We start from the raw sequence: 14137 nt of genomic DNA on the forward strand, positions 1-14137 counted from the left end.
GTGTGTATATAATATGTATCGGGATCTCAAGATATTTCCATTAGCAAACACAATCTAAATGTTAAAATAACCTCATAAACGGAGTCCTTAAGGATGAGGAGCTGCATTGGTCCATTTTAATAGCTTTAATTAGCGAGTCACATCCGGGCCGCCGGTGGGTCCGCGTGTGGCTGAAACTAGAACATCCTGACAGTTGAGAAGATGACTGCGGAGGGATTATCCATTAATACCTTGAGGTATTAAGACGCTCCGATTCAAAGACAAGCTGTTACTGTATGTAAATGAGCCATTGTTCGGGAAGTTATCTGAGTCCAGTTCTGAAGGTTAGGAGGAGAAACTAATGTGTAGAGATGATTAAACCTCACACGGAGTCATAAAGTTCATCACGAAGACAGGAGTAAGGTGTGTGTGCGTGCGTGCGTGTGGAGGGAGATCGTGGCATTGGAGCATGGAGATAAAAAAAAAACCATGAAAACATATCATTCTCTTTATGAAAGCACTGAACTCGAACTTGTACGGATCCATTCTATGATGAAATAGGAAAACGGAATGACAAAATGTGAAGAAGGTAGTGTGAGCAGAGTTTCAACCGGATGCTCTGGATTCTTGTTAAAGGAACCAACTAAAGTGAGCAAAGCGGTGAGGGGCATCCGTCATCTTCACTGATCCTTGTAGCCTCTGCATGGCCACTGCCTGCCGACGGGAAACACAATTTAAAGATCACATCCGACACACACCGGGGATAAAGACACAGGTCATGCGCCGTAGATCAGTGGTTCCCAACGCGGGGGTGACCGACCCCCACGGGTGGGCCCCGCCGGAGACTACAGGGGGAGGTCGCAAGGTCCCGGACGATGTGAGGCGCATGTTTCCTAATGGACGGATATTTGTTCAAAGATCCACCCGAGTGTCGGTTTGAATAGGAATTGTGACAAAAGCCTATGTGACCATTTCATGAAAATAGAACCAATTCGGACAAAGACAATGGAGCCTACAGCCGATAAATACAGTAAATGAGGGAAATCATTGTGGGGTTGTTACTCTTGAATGAGGGGTCTCGGACTGAATGAGGTTTGATTTAGGATGGTTACAAACTGTAAATACTTAGATAAAGGTTACTAGTTTATCCCCATGCTTTCTGCCTCTGTTTACTTTCTACTTCTATTTCACCCCCTTATCTAAGAACATCTCATGTGGAAAGGGATCGGAGGAAATTATTATTTTTTTCATTTTTTTTATCTTTGCATACCTTTATAAAAAGTCGTTTTTAAAATTCTGTTCTATTTTTTTTCCAGACCAACGCCAATTGTCTATAGAGAAACACATCACTCCTCACTCCTTGTACGTGTAAATGTGTTCGCCAGAATAAACTCACTTAAGACTGTGATTCTGCGACGGAGTGGTCACGTTGTCTTTCAATGCGGAAGACAGCGTGACCACTCCATCGCCAATCTCCAAAATATTGCAAGGGACTCGACTTCGCACATTTCTTTGAATAAAAGAGACGAGAGGCCACTCGTGTTCCTGCCGGTGCCCTCCTTGATGAGCAAACAAGCCTGTGAGACGTGTTTTCAGTAGACATTTCATTCCTCCTCTCCCCATCTCTTATATATATATATATATATATATATATGAATAGTCCATATATATATATATATATATATATATATATATATATATATATATATATATATGGACTATTCATATATATATATATATAATATATATATATATATATATATATATATATATATATGTGTGTCATCATAGAGTACATAATATTCTCAGGTGGAAGTCATTGATGTCAATTGCTCACTTTCATTTTTTGTGTGTCGGTATTTTGTTATAGTCTATAATTCTACTCATTCGTAAGTGTTTATCGTGTGTTTCAAAGCGCCCCGCTACCCCAGACGCTCACGGGCTTGAGCAAACAAGCCTGTGAGACTGTTTTCAGTATACATTTAATTCCTCCTCTCCCCATCTCTTGTATATATATATATATGTGTGTGTGTGTGTGTGTGTGTGTGTGTATATATATATATATATATTCAAGATTCAAGATTGAAGATTTTTATTCGTCACTTACATATACATACTTTCATACATATATGCAGTGAAATGTAATCTATATAATATATATAATATATAATAATATATATATATATATAATATAATGTAATATTATATATATGTGTGTGTGTGTGTGTGTGTCATCATAGAGTACATAATATTCTTAGGTGGAAGTCATTGATGTCAATTGCTCACTTTCATTTTTTGTGTGTCGGTATTTTGTTATAGTCTATAATTCTACTCATACGTAAGTGTTTATCGTGTGTTAAAGCGCCCCGCTACGCCACCCTTTCTTTTTTTCACAGACAACAGGCTCAGTAACCTTTGAGTTTTGATCCCGGTGTCACACGGAGGCTACTACGCGTTGTTCTTAACGTCGTGCCCTTTCACCCCACCCCTCGCCGCCCCTGCTTGTGACCAGGCCGAGCATTCGGCGAGCGACGCCGCTTCCATCATCCGAGCGGCGGTTTTTCAGCACCGCCTCATTTCCTGCCTCCGCGTTAATCCGAGGCCCTCCTCACAATGACGGGGTGTACGGCCACCAAAGGGGCTTAGGGCATAACGAGATCGCTGTGCCTCCTGCGGGGACGGGGTGCTCCCTGCGACAGAGGAGGAGGAGGAGGAGGAGGAGGAGGAGGAGGAGGAGGAGGGACCGGTGTTTACCGACGGACGGCCTCGCCGCCCTAAATCGAGCGGGCGCTGCCCCCCGAGCCCCGACGGGGAAGGGGAAGGAGCCGGAGACGCCGCAACAACAGAAAGCGCCGCGATAAGCCCCCGCTGGGGAGCGACAGACAAGCGTGAAATTGAGCACATTTCCAAAGCCTCCGTGAGCCACCGGAGCGACATTATATTCGGAAACGAGCGTCGGCAGGTGGTCTCGGGAAATATGATTATGTTTATTGAATAAGTCACATTTATTTTCGGGGACCTCTGGAATCAAGTGATAACTCGCACTGGACTGCTTGTGCAGGTGTGGTGGGGTGGACTCAGTGGCCGCTGTCGCTCTCAATTGACCACAGCATTTCAGTAGGTTTATTTGTCCAAAGCGTTGTGTGATGTGTAATAATAAAAATAGTAATAGGTCATGTACACGTGGTGATATGTAACAGGACAGTGGGGAATGGGCAAAAATGAAAGACACTTAATTAATATTAATTTGCCCTCATATGGGGGTACCGATCACTCAGAGGTGGAAAGTAACTAAGTACTTTGTTACTGTACTTAAGTACTTCTTTTAAATGATCTGTATTCATTGAGGGATGTTCCGTTTCTGAGACTTTTACTTTGTTACATTTCAGAGCAAATATTTATACTTTTTTTAGCTCCACACTATATGTGAAAAAGGGTACCGTCGGAAGACTTATTATAGGCTCTGTTGTACCAGGACACTGGATATGACTGGGTGTTAGTGTTACTGTGCTTTAAGTACATTTAGGATAAGAACTTATATATGTTTATATATTTTACTTAAGATGGAAACGTCAATGCGGTACTTTCTCTTACGCTGCCGTCATTTTGCGTCGGGGTATTTGTAGTTGGGTGAAGGGTCTGAACGCTTCTTTCACACAACTGTGATGACCACAGGGTGGCAGCGCTCAGACTCCGGCTACAAGACAAAGGCGTCGAACGGGGTCGTCGACGAACGATTAACGAGAACGTAAAGAGCCGCGAAGCTTCCTCAAAAATCCGTCCGCGCCATTTAAATCAATAGAAGTTTCTAAACGAGGATGAATTAAAAAAAAAAAAAGGGAGGGCTCGTCCGGGATTTGAACCCGGGACCTCTCGCACCCAAAGCGAGAATCATACCCCTAGACCAACGAGCCACACTTATAGTGTATTGAGGTCAGAATATACATATTACGACAGTGATTTATTGATTATATTAAATATATATTAAAGATATTATATTATATTAAAGATATATAAAATAAGGTGCAAATTACACGTGGGGCATATTTTTCAACAAAAATACATACATCTTAAACACCCCAAAACTAGTTTCCCAGACCAAGTAGTGTATAGAGTATAAGGCTGGGAAGCAAAGGTTGGGTGCGCTGAGCTGTAGTTTAGGTTTTGGCAGGAGTCCTTATAGAAAAAAAAAAGGTTAAAAAAAAAATAATAATAATCACAGTTCTTAGTTCTTGCTTGGTTTTTTTTATAACGAAACCAAATCCCCCGAAAATGCATCTGATGCATGTTTTCGATGAGCTTTCATGACAACGCCGCCGTGCTGACGACCTCAGACGCGGAGGGGGAGCGGCGGCCATTCACGCGGCTTCGCGCCCAGTGCATTGTGGTCCACGCCAGCGACGCGAGACTCGCGAACGATTCGTTCGGAGCGAGCGGATCTTCGACCGCGACTCGGGTGTCGCGAATCACTCTGACAAAATAACTCGAAATGGTCAAAAAGCGACTCCCAAACTGGAAAAAAATAAAAGGACCGGGGGGTCCAAGGCACGTGGCGTAATTGACGTCGATATGCATACCGCATAAATAAACCATTATGACAGAAGGAAGTGCTTTTTTTTTACGCGTCACGCTTTGCATGTCTCTGACAAAATCAATAGTTTTTTCGAGAGGATTCGACCAAAAGTTTTTTGTTTTTTTTTTGTTTTTTTTTAATATATTCTGGGACTCACATTTTGACCGAATTAAATGACTCCCCCGAGAATTCCACTCCCAGTCTTGTGACACTCGTCCGTTGCTCGTGGGAAGCCCATCCGCTTCAACCGACGGAATGGAACGAGCGAAGAGTCGAAAAGAAGCGAACGCCTCGTTCTAAAACCGAGTGACTCGTCGAGAAACGAATCTCCAAAAGAGAGTCGAACCATCGTCGTCAGTCGCCGCCGCCGCCGCGCAGAATCGGCTCGGAGGAAGGAGCCCGCACCGGAATCCGAAGTATTCGAGGGGTCCGCCGCAAGTCTCCGGTGTCCAAACAAACCAAACTCCCCGCGTTTCATCCAGGAAAAAAAAAAACCCTCAGGTAAACGTTGAACGTTGCGGCGGTCCGTCTCACGGCGAGTCGCGTCGCGTCGCGTCAGTCCCCGCCGCGGCTAATTTGGCTAAACTCGCAAGGGAGGCTCGTCGTGGCACTCGCTGCGGTCACTGATTAGCTCGTTAGCCCCGGGCTTAATAACCAGGAGTGTGTCGGGAGTCAGCGATCGATTCCACCGCAAAAGGACGCCTCCGCTCCCACGCCTCCCCGGCTGGCTCCGCTTGCGACGCGCTGTTCACCGCAGCTAACGCTTTAACAAGCGGACGGCGATGTGTCACCCAAGCCCCTGTCCCTCTGGACGCGCGCCGAGCGGCAACTTTCTGCCCAAATCTGTGATTTACAGTCACGAGCAGCTGCTTCTTTTAGCCCATTGAATAACTAGCTAAGCAGAGACGCAGACAGTGTCTAGCCATCAACCGCCAAATGAAATTGTTTAGAGCATTGTTTCCCATCTTTTCCTTCTCTGCCGTGACAGAAGATGAAATAATCACTCCCGTTAACCGCGTTAAACGTCCAAAAAAACAAAACCACGTCACAACCACGTACAAATGTGCTTATTATCGTCACGTTTAATTATTGTGGCCTACTAATAGTGTGGAACTTGAGTCTGTTCTGCAATGTTTCAATTGCAAAGCTGTTCTTATTTCATTTCCGTTATTATTATTGTTATTAATAATATATAATTTTGTTTTCAAATGAAAACGTTCACGGCACAGCTGTTGATAAAACGCTGGTTTAGTGGAACACGCTCCAACCCAGTCCATGTTCAGTGCAGTCACAATGAACCCTGTGAGCAAACCGCTTCCTGTTTCTCACACAGCCCTTGGACTCCATTTCACAGTCTCTGAACTCGGGCTGAGTGACGAGTGGAGGTCGCTGCTTCGTGTTTTCATTTAGAACGTTTTGTTTTGTTTGTTTCACCCCCTCCCGGCAGACTCCCCGAGAGCGGAATAATGTCTCAGGCGGATAAAATGAAGGTGAGTCTCAGAGAAAAACCCAATGGATGTTTTCCATGCGATGCCGGTGGAATGAAACAAATACCACTCACCGTTTAATGAAGCGGTTCCAAACTGGGTTTTTTTTTTCCGCCGCGGCACAGGAAAATGATCATACGGCACACCACTATCCCACCACATAAGAGGTCACAGACATGTATAACTGCTTATTATCATGACTTACTAATAGTGCTCACTTTCACTGTGAAACTTGAGCTTGTTCTGATGAACATAGCAAGAGCTAATTTCCCATCTTTGATTTTAGTACAGATTTTGAAAAAAAGTCACTGCACGCACCTGGCGAGCACTCACGGCACGCAGTGATTGGGGAAAAAAACACCAGTTTAAACGCACGTCTGATGATCGTTTTCTAGAAACCCCTACTCTTCTTTCCCACATCACTCGCTGTCGCCTTACTGTTGGATCCAGCTGTTCCTAAATGATTACAACCGATTTGTGCCTGTGAGCCCTCTTACTCATCCGCAGACACCTAAAGTAAAGGGTTGTAAACATTGGAATGTTGAACCAAGGATTCTGGCAAATACACAGTAAATGCTGGAAGTCAACGCCAAGCCCTCCAAACATGGCTGTTGCTTGGCAGATGCTTTTGTTTTTTTCTACTTAGTATTAACAGCCTGTCATTTTACAGTAATAATAAAACTAAGGCCTTATCTAAAATATGCCCACACTAAATATATTTTCAGACAGAGAGGTTTCAGTTAAGTAAATACAATGAAATACGATGCTTTTTTGATTATCCTCTTTCCACAGCAGGGACAGTTCACCAACCCCGAAACCCCAGGGTATGTTGGGTTTGCCAACCTGCCTAATCAGGTTCACCGAAAATCAGTGAAGAAGGGCTTTGAGTTTACCCTCATGGTCGTCGGTGAGTTCATGGCGACTACCGCCTGTCAGACACTTTCCCACCATTGACCTTCTTGTGTTCATGGTGTTTGGACCATTTCTGGGTTGGAAGAATAATTTTGTGAATGTTGTAAACGATTTTCATGAGTCGTGTTAGACTTCAAGAATGTGCTAACCAGTCACCAGCATAGCCCGGATATATGGACAGACATTTTTGGAAATCCTCGACTGCGGAAGAGGAAATCACGGCTTTACTGTTGGAGGAAATAATGTCTGGGCAGTGTTAATCAATGATCATCTATGTAAAAAAAGAAACTTCTATATTGTTCTTGTTCTACTCAAAAGTGATTTTATGTGGTTGACATTATTTTCAGGGTTTGTTGATATATTCATAACAGTGTTTTGGTGGTAGGAATGTTTTAATTAAGGGTGTTAGTTATGCCTGCTCCTTCACCAGCTGGTGTCAGCATCCGTGTACATTTTAAGTGGGAGCCCTTCCTCCTGTCCTCTCTCGCTCTCTCTCTTTCTCTCTTACTGGATGGGTGAGGTCGGACAAAGGCAGCCCCCCCTTTGTACACTGCTTATCCCCTTTCCTTAAAATAAACCAGAGAGGAATGCAGCCTCTGGGCCTCGGGGTACTGATTCACACTGGACACGGCCTGCCTCTCCATTCACTGCTGGAATACTTTAGTCGTGCTTGTTTAACCTTCTGTGGCTGGAGCTGTGGATCACTTTTTCCATTTAATTTCATTAAGTTTTGGTTGCCCCCCTTCAGCTGTAATTTGCTCCGAATTCACATTTTTAACGACCATAAAGATTCATCGCGTAACCGTTAAACTCAACCAATCAAACTCTTCCTTATATGTGTAACTGCATCACAAACGTGCAGACTGACAAATTTGCGCATGTGCCATTCTGAAATTAAATCTACTGAATCTTCCAAATAGTGGAGCATCAGTCAGGTATAATGAGATTTAAAGCAGATGAAAGCGATGTGATGGTATTGTGTTTGTGTATTTCTTTCTAAGCGTTAATATAAGCATTCAATTCAAACCGTGGCGGAAATAGGAAAACTGACTTGTAAGCTGGACTGTGTCGCTCTCCGTACTGCAAATGTATTGACCGCTGTTGTTTCCTGTAGGAGAGTCTGGGCTCGGAAAATCCACTCTGATCAACAGCCTCTTCCTCACTGACCTCTACCCCGAGAGAGTCATTCCTGGGGCTGCAGGTAAATCATGTACACATGCAGAGGCTCTTGCATTGTTTATTGAATTCCTTTTTTCTTTTGTGCTATCTGTTTATTTCCGGTTTTAGTGCTCTCTCTTATCCCCCCCCCCCCCCCCCCCCCTCACGGGAGTAACACCTTACGCGGCCAAAATATGCGGACCTGAAAGCCTGACCGGCCGTCTCCTTCTGTGATTTACTTTCTACCGACAGAGAAGATTGAGCGCACGGTGCAGATTGAGGCGTCCACGGTGGAGATTGAGGAACGGGGAGTGAAGCTCCGCCTCACCGTCGTCGACACGCCTGGATACGGCGACGCCATCAACAGCCAGGACTGGTACGGGTTCCTTTCACGTCATTTTTGATCAGAGCGGCGGCGGTCTGAGATGTCGGCATTTCACGCAGATGCAGAGAGGGGGTGGAAAGCTCTCAAGCGCTGTCCTTTTCGCCCTTTAGCTTCAGCACCATTATAAGCTACATCGACGACCAGTTTGAACGCTACCTGCACGATGAGAGCGGGCTGAACCGCAGGCACATTGTGGACAACAGAGTTCACTGCTGCTTCTACTTCATCTCCCCGCTGGGCCACGGGTGAGTCCTGACCAAGGAATAAACGCAGATATAACTGGCTGTCACTGTGAAGTTCTGTTTATTTAAAAAAAAGAATTTAATCCTTTCCTTTCTTGACATGGCTTCTTCTGTCCGTCGCAGCCTGAAGCCTCTGGACGTCCAGTTCATGAAGGCCATCCACAACAAGGTCAACGTGGTTCCTGTGATTGCCAAGGCTGACACGCTCACCCTCAGGGAGAGGGAGAGGCTCAAGCGCAGGGTAAATCCCAAAATAACACACCAGTACTTGGAATTATTTTTAATATATACATTTTTTTCCAGTCGTAAACGCAGTGTTAATTCAGCACACCCGAGGCTTCCAAAGTATTTGTTTATATCACACTAGAAAATATTATATAGGACATTATGGGACACTAACCTGTAATAATGCTTTTCATTGTGCTGGTTTTCCCTGTGTTCATTAAGATGTTAATTTCCTCTCGCCAATGATAACAATCAAGTTCGTCCAATCACAGAGAAAGAAGAATTTGCAAGTACCTATGTTTAACAGAGTAACTATCAAACACTGAACTTGTGTTCTATCCTGTTTGGGTTTTTTTCTTTTTTTCCTCTCATTGTGTAGATCCTGGATGAGATCGACGAACACGGCATCAAGATCTACCACCTCCCCGACGCCGAGTCCGATGAAGACGAAGACTTCAAGGAGCAGACGAGGATCCTCAAGGTGAAGCCTCCGCCGCCGGTTTTTCTTCTAATACAGCTACGTCAGGTGGATGTACGTGACGTCTGGCGGAGGAAAGTGTGCGTGCTCACGTCAGGTGGATGTACGGTGACGTCTGGTGGAGGAAAGTCTGCCAGCTCACGTCAGGTGGATGTACGTGACGTCTGGTGGAGGAAAGTCTGCCAGCTCACGTCAGGTGGATGTACGTGACGTCTGGTGGAGGAAAGTGTCCGCGCTCACGTATTGATCCAAAACATTATCGGTCTGGTCTGGCTCTGTAGCTCTACCCTCTTAAGAACATCACCCCCATCCGCCTGTCTGGTTGCAGTGTATCCACCGCATCAGCCCTCCAAGAACAGTGCTTTACCAGCAGCTATGAGAGCTTTGCGTTTCTGACAACAAGGTGGAATTCTCTGAACCGCGTTGTTTGTGCATGCAGTGTTTTCAGTTGTGTCGTAGCTGCATGCTCGCAGAGCCTCACGTGCCGCCGCGTCAAAGCTAAATTCCGCCAGCCTCTGTCTAGTGGATAATATTGTGGATACACTGTCCAGTCTCAGCCAATCCAACCTCATAGTGAGCAAAAGGAAAGCAAACAGAGGTTTACTTTGTAATTTGAAGTGTTATAATTATAGGACTGATTCAGCCATGACCACGCTGCCATTGAAACCACTCTCTCGCGCAGGCCAGCATCCCGTTTGCGGTGGTGGGGTCCAACCAGCAGATCGAGGCCAAGGGGAAGAAGGTGAGGGGCCGCCTGTACCCCTGGGGGGTGGTGGAGGTGGAGAACCCGGAGCACAACGACTTCCTCAAGCTGCGCACCATGCTGATGTGAGTGACGGGGAAAAGTCGTGCGACTGTTGGGAATTCCCATTTTCTGACATTTCGGTTTGCAGACGCAGTGCTCTCGTATCCCCTGCCGTTGGTTTAATGTTAAAGCCTGAAGTCAGTTGCTCGCGTGACCTCTGCAGCGATTATTGATGTATGGATTATCAGTATCGTCGTGTAACTTCTTTCCATTGAATTGATTAAAAAAATCAATATTAATTAAAAGGAAAAAAAAAAAAAAGATTATTGGCGGGCTGCTCCCTCTCCTTTGCAGCACCCACATGCAGGACCTGCAGGAGGTGACCCAGGACCTGCACTATGAGAACTTCCGCTCAGAGCGCCTCAAGCGGGGCGGCAGGTTGTCCTCCCATGGTTATATTCTGCCTCTCTCTCCTGCGTACGTAACTGTCTATCTGCTTGACTTTCTGCACCCCCCCCCCCCCCCCAAAAAAAACAAAAAAAAAACCTCTGCAACACCAGAGTCGATTCTAGACAAAGCTCGAAACTTGCAATAAGAACACGGAACATAGATCACAGCGCATCGCAGCCTCAGTCTAGTGTCGGACTAGCGTCGTGTTCCTGTAGCGTTGGAACATTAGCTCTAACTCATTGACGTGTAGTTTAATATCATTCTCATTCTGTGTGTCAGCCGGCGTCTTTTCGGTCTGACAGCATGTGTTGTTTTTAATAACTCTGGTAGGTGGACTGGATGATCATGCATCTCATTTAATATAGAGTTGGAGTCGCCGTCATTTAAACCTGAAACTAGCCCAAAGGGATTCTGGGAGACTTCCTCTTAAAGCCAGCCCCAGGGATAAGGGAGCGGTTTTACTGTCTTCCTGTCTTATCGGTTTCGCCATCTTTCCGATGATGGCCGCCTGCTCTCGGTTTGTCCAATCCCGGGTTTGGACTTTTTGGAGGTACTGTTTTTTTTGTTTTGTTGTTTTTTAATATATTTAAATTGGGGAGGTATTGCTCTTCTCCTGACCCCTCCTGCGCTTGCTGCATTTCTCTCGTACCTTGCTTCTCTCGCTTGCTTTTGTAGTAGATCCCACCTTTCACCTCTTTAAACATTCTCTCATAGAAGAACTCTTCAAAACTTCACCGAAACAACCCCCCTCCATGTTTCTTTTCCTGCTGTCTGCTTATTACTGCTTGAAATGACGCTACATGCACTTTCCACACACATACAATGAGCCTCCGAACACCGTGGAGCTTCTACTAAACCCTTTTCCTTTGAGTCATTTTAAAATGTTTTCAAAATTGTTTTCACTCATTTTAAATTAACACTGCGGGAAAAAAAGCTTCTCTGCTCTTGGATTTCCAGTAAAATTATTCTCAGAGATAATTAACATTGATTCATAATATTGGAAGATGGGAAACGTCTATTCTATTCTATTGTCTCCGAGCGCCACGCTAACGGGACATTTATCTGGTTGTTCCAGGAAGAATCCAGAGCCGGAGGAAATGGACAAGGACATGATCCTGCAGGAGAAGGAGGCTGAGGTGAGCTGCTCCGCTGGGATGCCCACGGAGTGCCAGAGTGCTCGCGCGTCGTCAGTTCATACCAGACTCCTATGGGTCACTCACTGCATTTTTGCATCTTTTGATTTTAATATGGTGCTGAGAATCCAAAATCCACCTGTGAACAATTTAGAAATTGTTGAGTACCATGTGCATAGCCAAACACACTGGGTTCAACATCGTATATACCACTAACTATAACTAACTACAAATAATATATCTCTTCAACCAATAGAGACTAATGACTTTTCACCAATAATTGATTGACCATAAACCTCTGAAGTCAATTGTCAACGTTCATTCGTTGGCAAAAAGGTGAGATTATGTAGTTTATGTATTTATTTAATTCAAAATGATCACTTAATTATTATGATCACATATATATATATATATATATATATATATATATATATATATATATATATATATATATATATATATATATATATATATATATATATATATATATATATATATATATATATATTATTAGTACACAAGCGGGAGAGTGACACACTTTCACTCTGGTTCGTCCGTGCCTTCTAGAGCCCTTCTTAGCACATCTAACGGCTGTCTGCAGGTCTTGTAATTATGTTTAATCTCCTGAGTCTATTGCTTTGTTAGATGTGTCGTGCCATGCAAAGCTGATGCCATCGTCGGCCCTAAAGAAAGCCGAGCGGGGAATTTTAACGCAAGGCCGCCCGCCTACATAGCTCAAGTAAATGTTTGCGCGGTGTGACGGAGCGCTCTTCTAAGCCGCATCCGTGTCTCCCGTGCAGCTGAGGAGAATGCAGGAAATGATCGCCAAGATGCAGGCGCAGATGCAGAAACAAGGGGAAGAAGGAGACCAGTGAAAAGCCTGAGGTGAGGCCGCCCCCCCGGAACGCGCGTGCGGGGGGCCTGTTAATCGTGAGTCACGTTGCCACGTGTAGTTATGATGGTGACGCCGCATTCATTCTCTTTCAGGTCTCTGAGCCGCGGCGTGAAGACGTCGAAGGCCCAAAAGAATCCCGCGAGGCTCTGCTCCTTGACCCGTGCTGTTTGCCACTATCTTAGTTTACTTCACTCTTATTTGGAACTTGGATTTGTTTATACCTATATACAGTATTATCTTTATGTATACCTGCCTATTGCTGATTATGATATTCATATTTTTGAAGCTTCAAGTTGTTTAATTCTCTTACTTTTTTTTGCCAGTTAATCCAATGAAGTAAAATTAGCCTCTTTTTTTTTTTTTTTTTTTTTTGCCCCCCGAAAATGGAGGTTTATGTTTAATACTGTTCACTTTGCCAGGATTTTTTTTTAATTTTTTATTTTTAGAGGTCCTTAAGGCCCTAAAAAAACCACTATAACTATGCTAACGTTTGAAGAGTCGACTACTGTGAAAGACGAACAGTGCTTGTTTTGTCAAGAGCAAAAGGCACTAAAAGCAACTATTTTCTTCTTCTCTCTGTTCACATGCCAACTATTATTTTCCTTTTTCAAAAACAATGCGCGTATTCAACGTTCCTCTCCGAAGTCTTGCGTGGGATGGCGGTGGAAAAGGTGTCCCTTCGGTGTTGTCGTCCCACCCCACGCCGCTTGAGCCCGACGCGGAGGTGTGCGGTGAAAAAATGTCCGGGTGACGTGCTGTTTTTGGGCTGTTTTGTTATTATTTCCATCTTGACCCTTAAGATCCCTGCTTGCCGTCTGCGCGGGGAAACCCACTCCTACGATGCGATGAAGACGCACTGTGACCCTTGCCCTCCCATAGTCTTCCTTTTAGACAAGTGATGGAGACGGTATTTTGACATGAACGTGCCTCCGTAAGGTGCTTTGAACCTCCCCACTCCAGGTTATTATTATTATTATTTTTTTTTTTCCTAAATTGTAAAGTTACTCGATGCAGACTTTAACCCTGTCAAGTGTAAGATTTAAGAGCGATGCATGCCTGCCGACAAACAACGCGTTACGTATTTTTATGACTGTTTCGTGGAGGGTGAATAATCAGGTTCATACCTTTTTATAAACGTTACAAGCCCTTTTGTGTTTCTCAACGGTTTGAGCGTATGTGGGTGGTGGCACCGCCAAGTGACTGAAGGAGATTTTGTTATTTAGGTCAAACTGCCTACTTCTGAAGCTTTTTTGGGGGGGGGGATTTACTTTCTCCAGACTTATCTATTCAATCGGGTTTCCCTGCATTGGGAAGCAACTGGATCACCTGGGTGGAGTAGCCAACTGATCTCCCACCGGCCAAAAGAGTTTTTAACATTCCAGTTTATGCTGTTTTATCTAATAACAAAGTACCAAATAATAGTAGGTATTGATGCGTATGTTGTAATAAATTGTTTTTATTAAAGTTTGCCCTTT

The 14137-nt window shown here is 44.5% G+C and overlaps 1 protein-coding gene across 2 annotated transcripts; it reads left to right on the forward strand.

The window, feature by feature from the left end:
- Nucleotides 1-4927: 4927 nt before the first annotated feature.
- septin2 (septin 2) lies at nucleotides 4928-14126 on the forward strand. 2 transcript variants are annotated; one of them, XM_080011656.1, is made up of 13 exons: nucleotides 4928-5053; nucleotides 6000-6042; nucleotides 6832-6946; nucleotides 8066-8152; nucleotides 8362-8485; nucleotides 8605-8739; nucleotides 8860-8977; nucleotides 9341-9442; nucleotides 10122-10267; nucleotides 10539-10661; nucleotides 11710-11770; nucleotides 12568-12652; nucleotides 12755-14126. In XM_080011656.1, exons 2-12 carry the CDS (start codon nucleotides 6019-6021, stop codon nucleotides 12640-12642), a joined length of 1110 nt encoding a protein of 369 aa, XP_079867782.1. In that variant the 5' UTR covers nucleotides 4928-5053; nucleotides 6000-6018; the 3' UTR covers nucleotides 12643-12652; nucleotides 12755-14126. The 2 variants fall into 2 exon arrangements, with proteins under 2 accessions (XP_079867782.1, XP_079867783.1); XM_080011657.1 differs by having other exon boundaries at nucleotides 10539-10622.
- The last annotated feature ends 11 nt before the right edge of the window (nucleotides 14127-14137 follow it).

The sequence above is a fragment of the Zeus faber genome (assembly GCF_960531495.2).
Source record: "Zeus faber genome assembly, chromosome: 12".
NCBI classification, from domain to species: Eukaryota; Metazoa; Chordata; class Actinopteri; order Zeiformes; family Zeidae; genus Zeus; species Zeus faber.